Genomic DNA, 14,119 nt, shown 5'->3' on the forward strand with positions numbered 1-14,119 from the left:
CCAGGATTGTTCTGGCGTAACCACAAGAGTCGGAAAGAAGATGCGGAACGTAAGCACAGAAAAGGCGGTGAGGAAACGTAGGCCAATGGTGCGCGGAATTGGATCAAAATGGCTCTGAGCACTATGGGACTCAACTGCTGAGGTCATTAGTCCCCTAGAACTTAGAACTAGTTAAACCTCACTAACCTATGGACATCACAAACATCCATGCCCGAGGCAGGATTCGAACCTGCGACCGTAGCGGTCTTGCGGTTCCAGACTGCAGCGCCTTTAACCGCACGGCCACTTCGGCCGGCTGGAATTGGATCGCGCCGCGCCAAGACCGACAGCGGGAACAAATGAATATACGCGTCGCTCCTGCCAGCCTCGGCCACTCAGATGGCCCCAATCTGCAGCGGGGTTAGTGCTACGCTATCAGATTGTCGTGATTCGTATCAAGTGCTTACTTGGACTTTATGCGTAGTAAGAACGTTTCTGTTTCCATGTCGTCTCTCGCTAGCGACATTTGCTGTAATAAAAGTTAAGTATCGTCAGTTTGCTTTCTAGAAATAAAACTACTAATGTTTTTGTTTGAATTGTTGTGTAGCTTTCCGAGAATGCAACAGCCTCTAGGCACCCTATAAGCAACGTGTGCGGAAGATCCCACAAGGATCGCAAATGAAATTTCATGATTTCTGAGGCCTAAGAAAGGAACCTTTCACTGAGGGTAGTGCCAAACATTTTTTGAGCGATTAAGTTATTGCCATGCCAATGGCCTTGCCGCAGTGGTAACACCGGCTACCGTCAGATCTCCAAAGTTAAGCGCTGTCGGGCCGGGCTAGCAGTTGGTTGGGTGACCATCCGGTATGTCGAGCACTGTCGGCGGGGTACACTCAGCCCTTGTGAGGCAAACTGAGGAGCTACTTGACTGAGAAGTAGCGGCTCCGGTCTCGGAAACTGACATACGGCCGGAAGAGCGGTCCGCATCCAGTGGCGCCTGTGGGCTGAGGATGACACGGCGGCCGGTCGGTACCTTTGGGCCTGCATGGCCTGTTCGGGAGGAGTTAGAGTTGAGTTATTGCCATGCAAGATTTCGATAGTACACTCGTGTGTCAGCGACAAATGAACCACCTCTGCCCCTCACTCACCAGGCAATTCGACCGGACTTTTCCCCGTGTAGTCGTACTGGTAGTAGAAGATGGGCTGCGTCATGGTGGTGCTCAGCAGTCGCACCGTCGTGTCTGCCGGCTCTCCGTTGTTCAGGTCCGTCATCATCTGAGAGAAAAACGAAGCGAAAGCATTAATCATGCGACCCAGTTTAAGTTCGAAATTCTTGTTTAGTTGGTTGCGGTACGTGTGTACTCACAGCTGCGTATTGGACGGTGTTGTCAGCCGTGATGTTGGTGACGTTGCCGAAGTAGTACTGCCTGAGGGCGGTCGCCGCCTGCCGCTTGGACTCAATGTCACCCAGGCGCAGGACGAAGTCGATGGCCGCCTCGAAGTCCGAGTTCAGCTGTTCCAGCACAGATTCGGCGATGGTGGGCTCGCCTCCCGCATCTGTAAGAAGAAAAAGTACACTACGAGAATCGCGTAGTCAGTAAGTTACATTCTAACTCCCTGTTCTTCTACACCTACTCTCAGCGATGGGTAATTTTCGTTTTACCTTACTTCCTTTCTTTATGCTCCACTAGCGACTGATACACTGAGGAAATCAGGTCTGCAAATAGTTTTGCTCTCTGTCAATCCTACTGTTCAGTAGTTTTGGTAATGTACGTAAATCACGTATTGGTAACATTGGCAGAGAAATGAATGTATGAGAGAGGAACTGGGAGCCGACAACTTCTCTTTGTTTCTTCTTCGTGTGTTTATATGTTTTGCGCATGACTGGAACCGCATATCGTTCAGTGTTAATCCACTGCGTATTTTCTGTGCTTAAAAAATGCAAATTGCATTTTCTATGTAAGAAAAACTGAACCGCGTAACTTTCAGCGATTTTATGTAACAAAAGCAATTACTATTGATGGAAGCACATTTTACACTCACAAGTAGGAATATCTATATAATTATTGTAGTTATTTTGTATTCCAGGGAACTTTCCTCATCATCATCAAACGCAAGAGTTTCCTGCTATTGTTGGTAAGTGTGAAAGCTCCCTAATTTTGTTTTGCAGCAGAATCTTTGAACACGTTCGCAGTTCGAATATAATAAATTTTATTAATACTGAGAAGCGTACGTCGATGAAGTTGCATGGTTTTAGAAAGTGTCGTTCTTGCGAAACACAGTGTGCCCTTTTCGCACATGATATGTTGTAAACTGCAGATGAAGGGCAACGAGTTGATTCCATTTTTTTATGTTTCCACAAAGCATTTGACAGGGTGCCCCATTGCAGGCAATTAACGAAGGTACGCCCATATGGAATACGTTCAAAGGTGTGTGAGTGGCTCGAAGTTACAGAACCCAGCATGAAGTCCTTGACGACGAATGTTCATCAGAGACAGGGGTATCGTCAGAGTATCCCACGGAAGTGTTATAGGACCGCTGTTGCTTACGTATATACATATATGATTAGCCGAATCTGGGTGGGAAGCAATTTACGGTTGTTTGCTGATGATTCTGTGGTCTACGGTAACGCGTCGGAGTTGAGTGACTGGTGGAAGGTACAAGATGACTTAGACAAAATCTGCAATTGGTGTGATGAATGGCAGCTGGCTCTAAAAGTGGAAAATGGGCATGAGTAGGGAAAAAGCTTGTAATGTTCGAATACAACATTAGAAGTGTCCTGCTTCACGCATCATTTAATTATCTGAGCGTAACGTTGTAAAACGATATTAAATGGAACGAATATGTGAGAATTGTGATGGCGAAGACTAGTGATTGACCGGTTTATTGGGAGAATTTTAGGAAAGTGTGGTTCATCTGTAAATCAGACCTCATATAGAACGCTGCTGCTAGTTATTCTTGAGTACTGCTCAAGTAGTTGAGAGCCATATCAGATCGAATTGAAGCAAGACACCGAAGCAATTCAGAGGCAGAGTGCAACATTTGTTACCGATAAGTTCGAACAGCAAGTGCTACGGAGATACTTCGGGAACTGAAATGAGAATCTCTGAAAGGAAAGCGACATTCTTTTCGAGGAACATATGGCGAAAATTTGGGGAATCGGCATTTGAAGTTGACTGCATAACGACTCTGTAGTCTCCAACATACACTGCGCGTAAGGATCACGAAGGGAAGACACGAGAAATTAGGGCTCATACCGAGGCATATAGATAGTCGTTTTTACCTTGCTCTATTTGCGAATGGAATGAGAAATAAAATGACTATAAGGTACCCTCTACCACGCACCGTACGGTGGCTTGCGGAGTATGTGCCCTTTATGTCATAGTGGGACCTCTTTCGTTGTCATCCGCGGTTACCTTACTATTGTCGATAACAGAGTGTGTTGTTTCATCAGCACTTTCAAGTCTTTATTTCTTAGTCTTGAGTCACCTGAACAACAGGTTGTGACACTTACCATTCTGCAGCTGCAAGTTGTACTCGCCAGTGGTGACACCGGTAAGGAGTGGCATAGGAGTATAGTTGCCCGCAACAGCCCACGCTCCGAGCCTGCTGTGGTCCGCCGTCATGAATGCCCCCTCTGCTTCAGGCTCTATGGCGATCATGAAACCCACTCCACAACTCTGAAACACACAAAAAGACGTAAAAATAAAGTGGATGACTCATGGGAACAATATCCATCCTGTACCAAGCACTACGTTCTTCTGGTGGTAAATAAGCTAACATCAGCTTCGACATTTCTTGTTATGATACTGTGACGGTCCGGTCACTGGACGAGTCCAGAAGCGAACGTTTAGACAATCTGATTATGACTACAAGTTACCCGTCAAAATATTTCTTAAATATATATACTAGTCTATCTCACTGAACATGTGGAAATACTTCATTTATTTGTTTATAAAAATGTCCAAATGTGTGTGAATTCCTAAGGCACCAAACTGCTGAGGTCATCGGTCCATAGACTTACGCACTACTTAAAATAACTTATGCTAAGAATAACAGACACACCCCATGCCCGAGGGAGGACTCGAGTCTCTGGCGGGAGGCCGCGCAGTCCATGACAAGGCGCCTCAAACCGTGCGGCCACTCCGCGAGGCTATTTATTTATACAGGGTGTTTCAAAAAGACCGGTATATTTGAAACGACAATAAAAACTAAACGAGCAGCGATAGAAATACACCGTTTGTCCCAAGCAATATGCTTGGGACAACAGTACATTTTCAGGCAGACAAACTTACGAAATTACAGTAGTTACAATTTTCAACAACAGATGGCGCTGCGGTCTGGGAAACTCTATAATACGATATTTTCCACATATCCACCATGCGTAGCAATAATATGGCGTAGTCTCTGAATGAAATTACCCGAAACCTTTGACAACGTGTCTGGCGGAAAGGCTTCACATGCAGATGAGATGTACTGCTTCAGCTGTTCAATTGTTTCTGGATTCTGGCGGTACACTTGGTCTTTCAAGTGTCCACACAGAAAGAAGTCACAGGGGTTCATGTCTGGCGAATAGGGACGCCAATCCACGCCGCCTCCTGTATGTTTCGGATAGCCCAAAACAATCACACGATCATCGAAATATGCATTCAGGAAATTAAAGACGTCGGCCGTGCGATGTGGCTGGGCACCATCTTGCATAAACCACGAGGTGTTCGCAGTGTCGTCTAAGGCAGTTTGTACAGCCACAAATTCACGAAGAATGTCCAGATAGCGTGATGCAGTAATCGTTCTTTTCGGTTCCCCATATGCGCCAGTTCTGTTTATTGACGAAGCCGTCCAGATAAAAATAAGCTTCGTCAGTAAACCAAATGCTGCCCACATGCATATCGCCGTCATCAATCCTGTGCACTATATCGTTAGCGAATGTCTCTCGTGCAGCAATGGTAGCGGCGCTGAGGGGTTGCCGCGTTTGAATTTTGTATGGATAGAGGAGTAAACTCTGGCGCATGAGACGATACGTGGACGTTGGCGTCATTTGGACCGCAGCTGCAACACGGCGAACGGAAACCCGAGGCCACTGTTGGATCACCTGCTGCACTAGCTGCGCGTTGCCCTCTGTGGTTGCCGTACGCGGTTGCCCTGCCTTTCCAGCACGTTCATCCGTCACGTTCCCAGTCCGTTGAAATTTTTCAAACAGATCCTTTATTGTATCGCTTTTCGGTCCTTTGGTTACATTAAACCTCCGTTGAAAACTTCGTCTTGTTGCAACAACACTGTGTTCTAGGCAGTGGAATTCCAACACCAGAAAAATCCTCTGTTCTAAGGAATAAACCATGTTGTCTACAGCACACTTGCACGTTGTGAACAGCACACGCTTACAGCAGAAAGACGACGTACAGAATGGCGCACCCACAGACTGCGTTGTCTTCTATATCTTTCACATCACTTGCAGCGCCATCTGTTGTCGAAAATTGTAACTACTGTAATTTCGAAAGTTTGTTCGCCTGAAAATGTACTGTTGTCCCAAGCATATTGCAACAAACGGTGTATTTCTATCGCTGCTCGTTTAGTTTTTATTGCCGTTTCAAATATACTGGTCATTTTTGAAACACCCTGTATATTTCCCTTTTATCACCTTTATCAACAACCTCCTAGCGTTGTGTTTCGTCGAGATAATGAGCAAAAAATGGCTGTGTTTTGTTGATGACAGAGAACGTAACGCTTCCATTTTTACTGTTGTTTTATCACTAATATTGCTGCATGTATCGTATCTTCGTGATGCTACTCTGACCACCATCGACCTCTGGACATCGGTAGCGATCAGATGCTGAGATGAACGGAATGAGACGCGTTGGGCAGTATTAAAAAAAATAAATTTGTGATTTCTTCGATTCATTGCCACTACTCAATTCTCTGCTCTTACGGTAGACTGTTACAGCACGAATCTTTGAATGTGGTTCAGTGATGTTCCATAGTTTATTTGTATTTTGTTAGATGTTGTATAATTATTTTTTACCTACTTCCAATGTCTGACTAATTTTCAAAATAATTGTTATGCCAATAATTATTACTTAATTCTCGTTCATTAAAAATGATTTATTCGGAAATCTAAGAGGAAATACCTATCATTCTTGTAACGAATGCAAGGTTCTCAACTCAGTGGAAAATGCTAATACAACGGTATTACGGCACAGCGTAAAAGATCAACACCACAGAGGAAACCTCTGAGAACTAGCCGTCATTTGAACAGCAGAACAAAAATACAGCGATTTACTGCGAATTCGTATTCTCTGATAGATGTATAAGAAAACCAATCAGACTTGTTGAATATTTCTGTGAAAACATGGTTAGAGGCTGCTCATTTAAATAATTATTCCTTATCTTTAAATCTTAATATACCAAAAAGTTCACAAAAGTAATACAAACACATATCGATTTTATCCATCCGTAACTCTAGGTCAGTAGAATATATTGTCAAGCAACTCATTTCCAAAATTTTCATTGTCTTCAACAATCTTTGTCCACAAGGGAGGCGGTCAAATATTTTTATTGCTGCTCTCTCTTCAAGTGCAGGACAAAATTATGAATAGTGGAGGCTACTTTTGGTACTAGCGCTATATTTGAAAATGCTGGCATTAACTTTAAACTGTATACGATTCTTATCAAAGAAGCCTCATTAGACATAAGCTCTACTGTTAGACTCTCTTTAACGTGCTTTTTTCCCCTATTGAGCAACCTACATGAATTATAGAGCATGAGGGACAGCATGTTTCTGGTCAATGAATATTCTGTGTCACTTTCTAGAATTATCTCAAAAAATATTCCACAAGACACTGATAAATGGAAGAATGAAAAGTAAGCGCTTTTGCTTAAATCAGCATTCGGGAGGACGACGGTTCAAACACGTGACTGGCCATCCAGATTTAAATTTTCCATTATTTCCCTACACCGCTTCAGGCAAATGCCGGGATGGTTCCTTTGAAAGGGCACGGCCGATTTCCTTCCCCAAACCTTCCCTCTTCTGATGGGACCGATGATCTCGCTGTTTCGTCCCCTCCTCCCCAAAATCAGCAATTATATGTAACTTCTGAATGTCCCAATCATTTAAGAATATCTTTAATATGTCTCCTGAGTTACATTTCTGATCCACATGTAACTAGCATTTTTCGTCCCTAAGTTATAGGCTCTTTACCGAGAAATGATCGACAATTTTTGAATGTTTAACATAAATTCTGTTGTTGTACATGTCTTTCAGATGTCAACTTCTAGCGAAGGTTGGTGACCCACGTGGTTAACTTAGATCTACACAGTGCGCCGTGGAAAGCTTCTCTTGATATACAACTGCACCAAGCTAGAAACGTCTTTAAAAAACGTCATTTTCTCTGAGTTCTAATTGGCCTTTTGGCATTTGCGTTTCCTTCAATAGCGAGTAATTTATATCCGTCGAGGTATTAAGTCTGTCTGTATTTCGAAACATGGAGTAGATTTTTGCTTCTTTTTTCATCAAGTGAAGGAGCTTCATATTTGCTAATATCCCTTACAGTCTTGCAGATGAGTGATCAGCATAGAGTACTGCCCTGCCAGTGAGAGACTGAATGTCATTTATGCATCACAAACGCGGTAGCAGTCCCAGTATTTAAGTATTGAACACCAATAAGAATTTGTTCCTCCTCAAAAGAAGATGGTATCAACAAAATTGCATGAGCTATCTACAGTAGTATGCCCCTTTATTTCCGTTTGGGTTAGAAAAAGCGAACACTGTTACAGTAACTTGTACTAGTAAGTGACTAGGCCGAGGAACAATAATACGGTCAAATTTACTAAAGGCTTACAGGTAACAAAAATTTGAATTTCAAAATGTCGTGTCAAAACTGTCCAGATATGAAAATTTTAAATAGTCTCATAACTCACTCATTAACTAGTACACACTGAGGTAGCAGAAGTAATCGTATAATAAGCACATATGCCGGCCGAAGTGGCCGCGCGGTTCTAGCGCTGCAGTCTGGACCCGCGAGACCGCTACGGTCGCAGGTCCGAATCCTGCCTCAGGCATGGATCTGTGTGATGTCCTTAGGTTAGTTAGGTTTAACTAGTTCTAAGTTCTAGGGGACTGATGACCTCAGCAGTTGGGTCCCATAGTGCTCAGAGCCATTTTTTTGAATAAACACATATACACAAGGCGGCAGTATCAAGTACACAAGGTATAAAAAGACAGTGAATTGGTGGAGCTGTCATTTTTACTCTGGTGATTCACGTGAAAACATTTCCGACGTGATTATGGTCCCACTACGGGAATTAAACAGACTTTGAATGCAGAGGGAAGTTGGAACGAAACATGGGACATTCCATTTCAGAAATCGTTAGGGTATTCAATATCCCGAGATACAGAGTGTCAAGATGCGCCGATTATAGCAAATTTCAGGTATTACCTTACAGCACGGACAACTGAGAGAAGTGGTGTTTGCGCAGAGTTGTCAGTGGTAACAAAAATCAACACTGAAATTAATGCAGAAATCAATGGGGGACGTACGACGTACGTACCCGTTAGCACAGTGAGGCAAATTTGGTGATAATTGGCTTAGGCAGCAAACGACCGACGCGACTGCCTTTGCTAACAGCACATCATCGCCTGAAGCTCCTCTCCTGGGAGCGTGACCATATCGGTTGGACCCTAGACGACTGGTGTGGCCTGGTCAGATGAGTTTGGATCTCAGTTGGTAAAAGCTGATGGTATGGTTCTAATGTGGCGCAGACGTCACGAAGCTATGCACCGAAGCTGTCAACAAGGCACTGTGCAAGCTGATCGTGGCTCCATAATGCTTAAGGCTGTGTTTATATGGAATGGTCTGAGTCCCCCGGTCCAGCTAAACCGATAATTCACTGGAAATGATTCTGTCTGACTACCTGGGAACAGTTTGCAGACCTTCATACACTTCATGTTCCCAAACAACGCTGAAATTTATATGGTGTTCGCGAATGGGTTGAAGAACATTCTGGACAATATGAGGGAATGGTTTGGCCACAGGGATCTCACGACATGAATTCCATCGAAATTTGAGGAGCATAATGGAAAGGTCAGTTCGTGGTCGTAATCGTACACCGGCAACACTCTCGCAGTAATGGATGGCTATAGATGCGGCATGGCTCAATATTCATTAAGGGGCTTCCAGCAGTGTGTTGGGTCCATGCTACGTCGAGTTACTGCACTAAGACGGGAAAAAGGAGGTCCGACACGACAATGGGAGTTGTCCCGTGACTTTGTCATCTCAGTGTGACCTTATGTGAAATGTTTAACGCATTAAGACATGTATTATAGTCAGAAACTATGAACCTTTCTTGAGGGTGCGTAAATCCCTGCACTAAAATACCCAAATTACCCAGTATCTGTAAATGAGAGGAGTTATGGACTCCCAACACACTCTACATATAATCTTAAATTTCTGTAACTGCTCTCGCTTACATGCTTAACATTAAATATTTACCTCAATAACTCAATTGTAAAGTGACCTGAAACTGTATATGGGTGTTAGATTCTTCAGAGAATTTTGGGTTACCTAGTGCGGAGCTACGGGAATAGCTGTCAGTGGCCTACCGTGGTGTATAGCGAGGAAATCTCCTCCGACTGCAGGAAGCTGAGCAGCTCCTGAGGATCCTCTGTCTGCAGGCCCAGCTCCGCGCCGATACAGAAGGCGATCTCGCGGTTCGTGTCAGCAATGTGGTCTCCGCCGAGGGCCGAGCCACTCTGAGAGATGGCCGCCCGGAACAGCCCTGCAGCAACCACAAAAGGCTGCCTACACTCTCTGAAAGCAAGTGCCACGTTGCGACAAAAAGAGGGCAGTGGGAAGTCACACGACGTCCCTGAGTAGTCAGTCAGAGCTATGGTGGCTCCGGCTCAGACGCAGATGAAAGTCACCCGTCTTCAACATCTCACGTAAGAATCTTACGAATGATACAAAAATACTCAATGACCTTCAGTGGGCTTGGTCCACAGCTTTGACACGTCGATTAATATATTACCACCTGAAGCTATTGTTGTGGCGTAGGTTAACAGCCACGCCACTCGGAAGTAGCCGAAAGGCACGCGTTAACTCACGCAGCCTAGAGATAGGTCTGAAACAGGATACGTAATGAATGCTATAAAGAAAAGTACGTAGCTGCTGGAATACTTAACTTAAATCCATCCTTGTTGTACATCGCTATTGATGATACAAGTGAGACTCTGTAGATTCAGGCAATAAACTACTAATGGCGCCTTGCTAGGTCGTAGCCATTCACTTAGCTGAAGGCTATTCTAACTATCTGCTCTGCAAATGAGCGAGGCTTCGTCAGTGTGCATCGCTAGCTACGTCGTCCGTACAACTGGGGCGAGTGCTAGTCCGTCTCTCGAGACCTGCCGTGTCGTGGCGCTCGGTCTGCGATCACTAACAGTGGCGACACGCGGACATGTACTAATGGACCGCGGCCGATTTAAAGCTACCACCTAGCAAGTGTGGTGTCTGGCGGTGGCACCACAGCTATCATTTGTTATTTGTGCACTACTGTATATTTTAGAACTTAGATCATTTTCTAATATCGTGATAAACGGAAGCGGCAGCAACCCAATGCATCCCACCTACCAGTCGCTTAAAAGTACGATAATTCAGCTACGGCACATTAAACCACTGTAATGTCTTTGTAATAGCGTTTTCGTCGTGCCATGCCACATTAACGATCGCCCAGTCGTGAAGTGTTAGTCCAGTGGGGCAGTATATTGAGGTACATGTAATTTTAAATGTTTGCAGTGGTATTAATGAAGCTAGTGAAACTTAACGACAACGGCGAAAATTTCGCTCACAAACTTGACAGTGTTGCCTAACAAAGGACGTGAGGCACATAGAAGACATGGTGGGATACCAGTGCCACGCTGTACACAGAGACACCGTCATCGGGTAAATGAGTTACCAGTTGCAAGTCTCTGTGTGGCGAGTAGAACGGTCACCAGGGTCCATTAAGGTTGTTCATGTTTAGATTTATTATCAGCCGTGGCAGGATGTACAGGAGGTGTGACCAGCTTCAGATGCTGATTGGTCACTGAAGGACACAGGTACTCGTGATTCAGCATTATTCCCACCTCACAGTGTCTAAAAGGGGCCTCATTGTGAGTTTGCATTTGGCCAGCTGGTCGAATCGTGCATTGGCCATATTTGCAGGGCATTTGGTTGAGACGATGACCCGATGTTGAACACAGGAAGGTGAGAGCAGATACATTCGTTATCAAGGCTCCAGTCGAACACTTCTGACCACCACAAGGAAGGATCGTCCTACCGTGCATGAAGCACACCGCAGTCCTTCACGTCTGCCATCCGATAACAAGTAATGCAATCTCTCCAACATTCTGTGTCATCGAGTACCTTTGGCCGGAGATCTGCAGCAGGCGGCCAATGGAATTACTGTACCATGTGCAGGCTGGCGTTAACACATCTACATCTACATTTACACTCCGCAAGCCAACCAACGGTGTGGGGGCGGAGGGCACTTTACGTGCCACTGTCATTACCTCCGTTTCCTGCTCCAGTCTCGTATGGTTCGCGGGAAGAACGACTGCCGGAAAGACTCCATGCGCACATTCGTGATCTCCTCGGGAGATATAAGTAGGGGGAAGCAATATATTCGATGCCTCATCCAGAAAAGCATCCTCTCGAAACCTGGCGAGCAAGCTACACCACGACGCAGAGCGCCTCTCTTGCAGAGTCTGCCACTTGAGTTTGCTAAACATCTCCGTAATGCTATCACGCTTGCCAGATAACCCTGTGACGAAACGCGCCTCTCTTCTTTGGATCTTCTCTATCACCTCTGACAACCCGACCTGATACGGATCCTACACTGATGAGCAACGCTCAAGCATAGGTCGAACGAGTGTTTTGTAAGCCACCTCCTTTGCTGATGGACTACATTTTCTAAGGACTCTCCCAATGAATCTCAACCTGGCACCCACCTTACCAACAATTAATTTTATATTTTCATTCCACTTCAAATCGATCCGTACGCATGCTCCCAGATATTTTACAGAATTAACTGCTACCAGTGTTTGTTCCGCTATCATATAATCATACTATAAAGGATCCTTCTTTCTAAGTATCCGCAATACATTACATTTGTCTATGTTAAGGGTCAGTTGCCACTCCCTGCAGCAAGTGCCTATCCGCTGCAGATCTTCCTGCATTTCGCTGCAATTTTCTAATGCTGCAACTTCTCTGTATACTACAGCATCATCCGCGAAAAGCCGCACGGAACTTCCGACACTATCTACTAGGCCATTTACATATATTGTGAAAAGCAATGTTCCCATAACACTCCCCTGTGGAACGCCAGAGGTTACTTTAACGTCTGTAGACGTCTCTCCATTGAGAACAACATGTTGTGTTCTGTTTGCTAAAAACTCTTCAATATAGCCGCACAGCTCGTCGGATATTCCGTAGGCTCTTACTTTGTTTATCAGGCGACAGTGCGGAACTGTATCGAACGCCCTCCGGAAGTCAAGGAAAATGGCATCTACCTGGGAGCCTGTATCTAATATTTTCTGGGTCTCATTAACAGCACAAACGGCTGCGTCTGTATCGGGACTCTGATCGGCAATCGTGGACTGTGATGAATGGCGTCTCACTGTCTCCTGTGACGAATCACAGTTCTGCACTACCCTAGGTAACCACTGTTGTCGACGATGGTGCAGACGTAGTGAGAGATCTCATTCTTTTCTTGCTTTGGAGAAGCAAAGTGGTGTTACTCCTGACGTCGTTGTGTGAGAAACTGTCAGATATGACTTCATGTCACGATTGGGTAGTGACAGGGAATTGTCACGGTACAACTGTACGCCGCAGAGATTTTGGGCCCTTATGTGTTAACTGGCAATGGCAAGGAATGCTTTTCTGAATAAGAGAAATTTGTTAACATCGAGTATAGATTTAAGTGTCAGGAAGCCATTTCTGAAAGTATTTGTATGGAGTGTAGCCATGTATGGACGATAAATAGTTTGGACAAGAAGAGAATAGAAGCATTCGAAATGTGGTGCTACAGAAGAATGCTGAAGATTAGATGGGTAGATCACATAACTAATGAGGAAGTATTGAATAAGATTGGGGAGAAGAGAAGTTTGTGGCACAACTTGACCAGAAGACGGGATCGGTTGGTAGGACATGTTCTGAGGCATCAAGGGGTCACCAATTTAGTATTGGAGGGCAGCGTGGAGGGTAAAAATCGTAGAGGGAGACCAAGAGATGAATACACTAAGCAGATTCAGAAGGATGTAGATTGCAGTAGGTACTGGAAGATGAAGAAGCTTGCACAGGATAGAGTAGCATGGAGAGCTGCATCAAACCAGTCTCAGGACTGAAGACAACAACAACAACAACAACAACAACAACATGTGTTATCTCTTACATGCAGCACCATTACGTCATTTTTCAACACGACTATGCTTGTTCACGCATGGCACGAGTTCCTATGTACTGTTTGCGTGAAGTGATTCTGTCCTGGAGAGACGTTATGGATCTTACTGTACGTCATCGCCATCCTTGTGTGAGCGTCTGTGATGTGGAGGGCCAGTTACTAAGTTGTGGGCTAGCTTGCGGAAGGAGAGAATTTAACGGCTTTGTGAGACCCTTGCCAACCGAATCACTGCATGCATGCTGATAACGTGGGCTAGTACAGCCCAAATTTTTTGGAAATTTCACTCGATGCTACAATCATTGGAGTAACATAACATAACTTGTCAACCCGTCGGATTCCATTTAGTTTCCTCCTCCCTTTCCTGGTACTTCATTCTTTTTGTAATGTAGTGTTCAGCAAGTATCATCGCTGATTTGTAGTGCAGTATTTTCTTATTAATCCTAGCACAACTTATCACCTGGTTTCTAATGTGTTTATCTTTTAACCGATTGTTAATGAACGAATTCCTACTACTCCAGTTTACCAAGTAGTTTGTAACCGGTCTAAGAGTTAAATTGGTCAGTAGTGTACAAACAAATGACAGCATCAGGCTGTATCAGTCATTCAAATAAAAATCAGATGGTAACATATTTGAAGTTTTTTGTCTTGAAAGGTACATCTAAGGGCACAAAAAAAAAAAAAAATATCGATGCTTTGTAAGAAACTGAAACTC

The 14,119-nt window shown here is 44.5% G+C and overlaps 1 protein-coding gene across 1 annotated transcript in view; it reads right to left on the minus strand.

The window, feature by feature from the left end:
- LOC126417148 (acylcarnitine hydrolase-like) overlaps positions 1-14,119 on the minus strand; it is a 164,545-nt gene that overhangs the window by 123,155 nt on the left and 27,271 nt on the right. Inside the window, exons 6-9 of the mRNA XM_050085045.1 lie at positions 9,575-9,750; positions 3,494-3,659; positions 1,346-1,536; positions 1,128-1,254 (exon numbers count right to left, since the gene is read on the minus strand). Coding sequence (XP_049941002.1) covers positions 1,128-1,254; positions 1,346-1,536; positions 3,494-3,659; positions 9,575-9,750 — 660 coding nt within the window. The remainder of the gene's footprint in view (positions 1-1,127; positions 1,255-1,345; positions 1,537-3,493; positions 3,660-9,574; positions 9,751-14,119) is intronic.

This window comes from Schistocerca serialis, chromosome 8 (genome assembly GCF_023864345.2).
Source record: "Schistocerca serialis cubense isolate TAMUIC-IGC-003099 chromosome 8, iqSchSeri2.2, whole genome shotgun sequence".
Classification (NCBI taxonomy): domain Eukaryota; kingdom Metazoa; phylum Arthropoda; class Insecta; order Orthoptera; family Acrididae; genus Schistocerca; species Schistocerca serialis.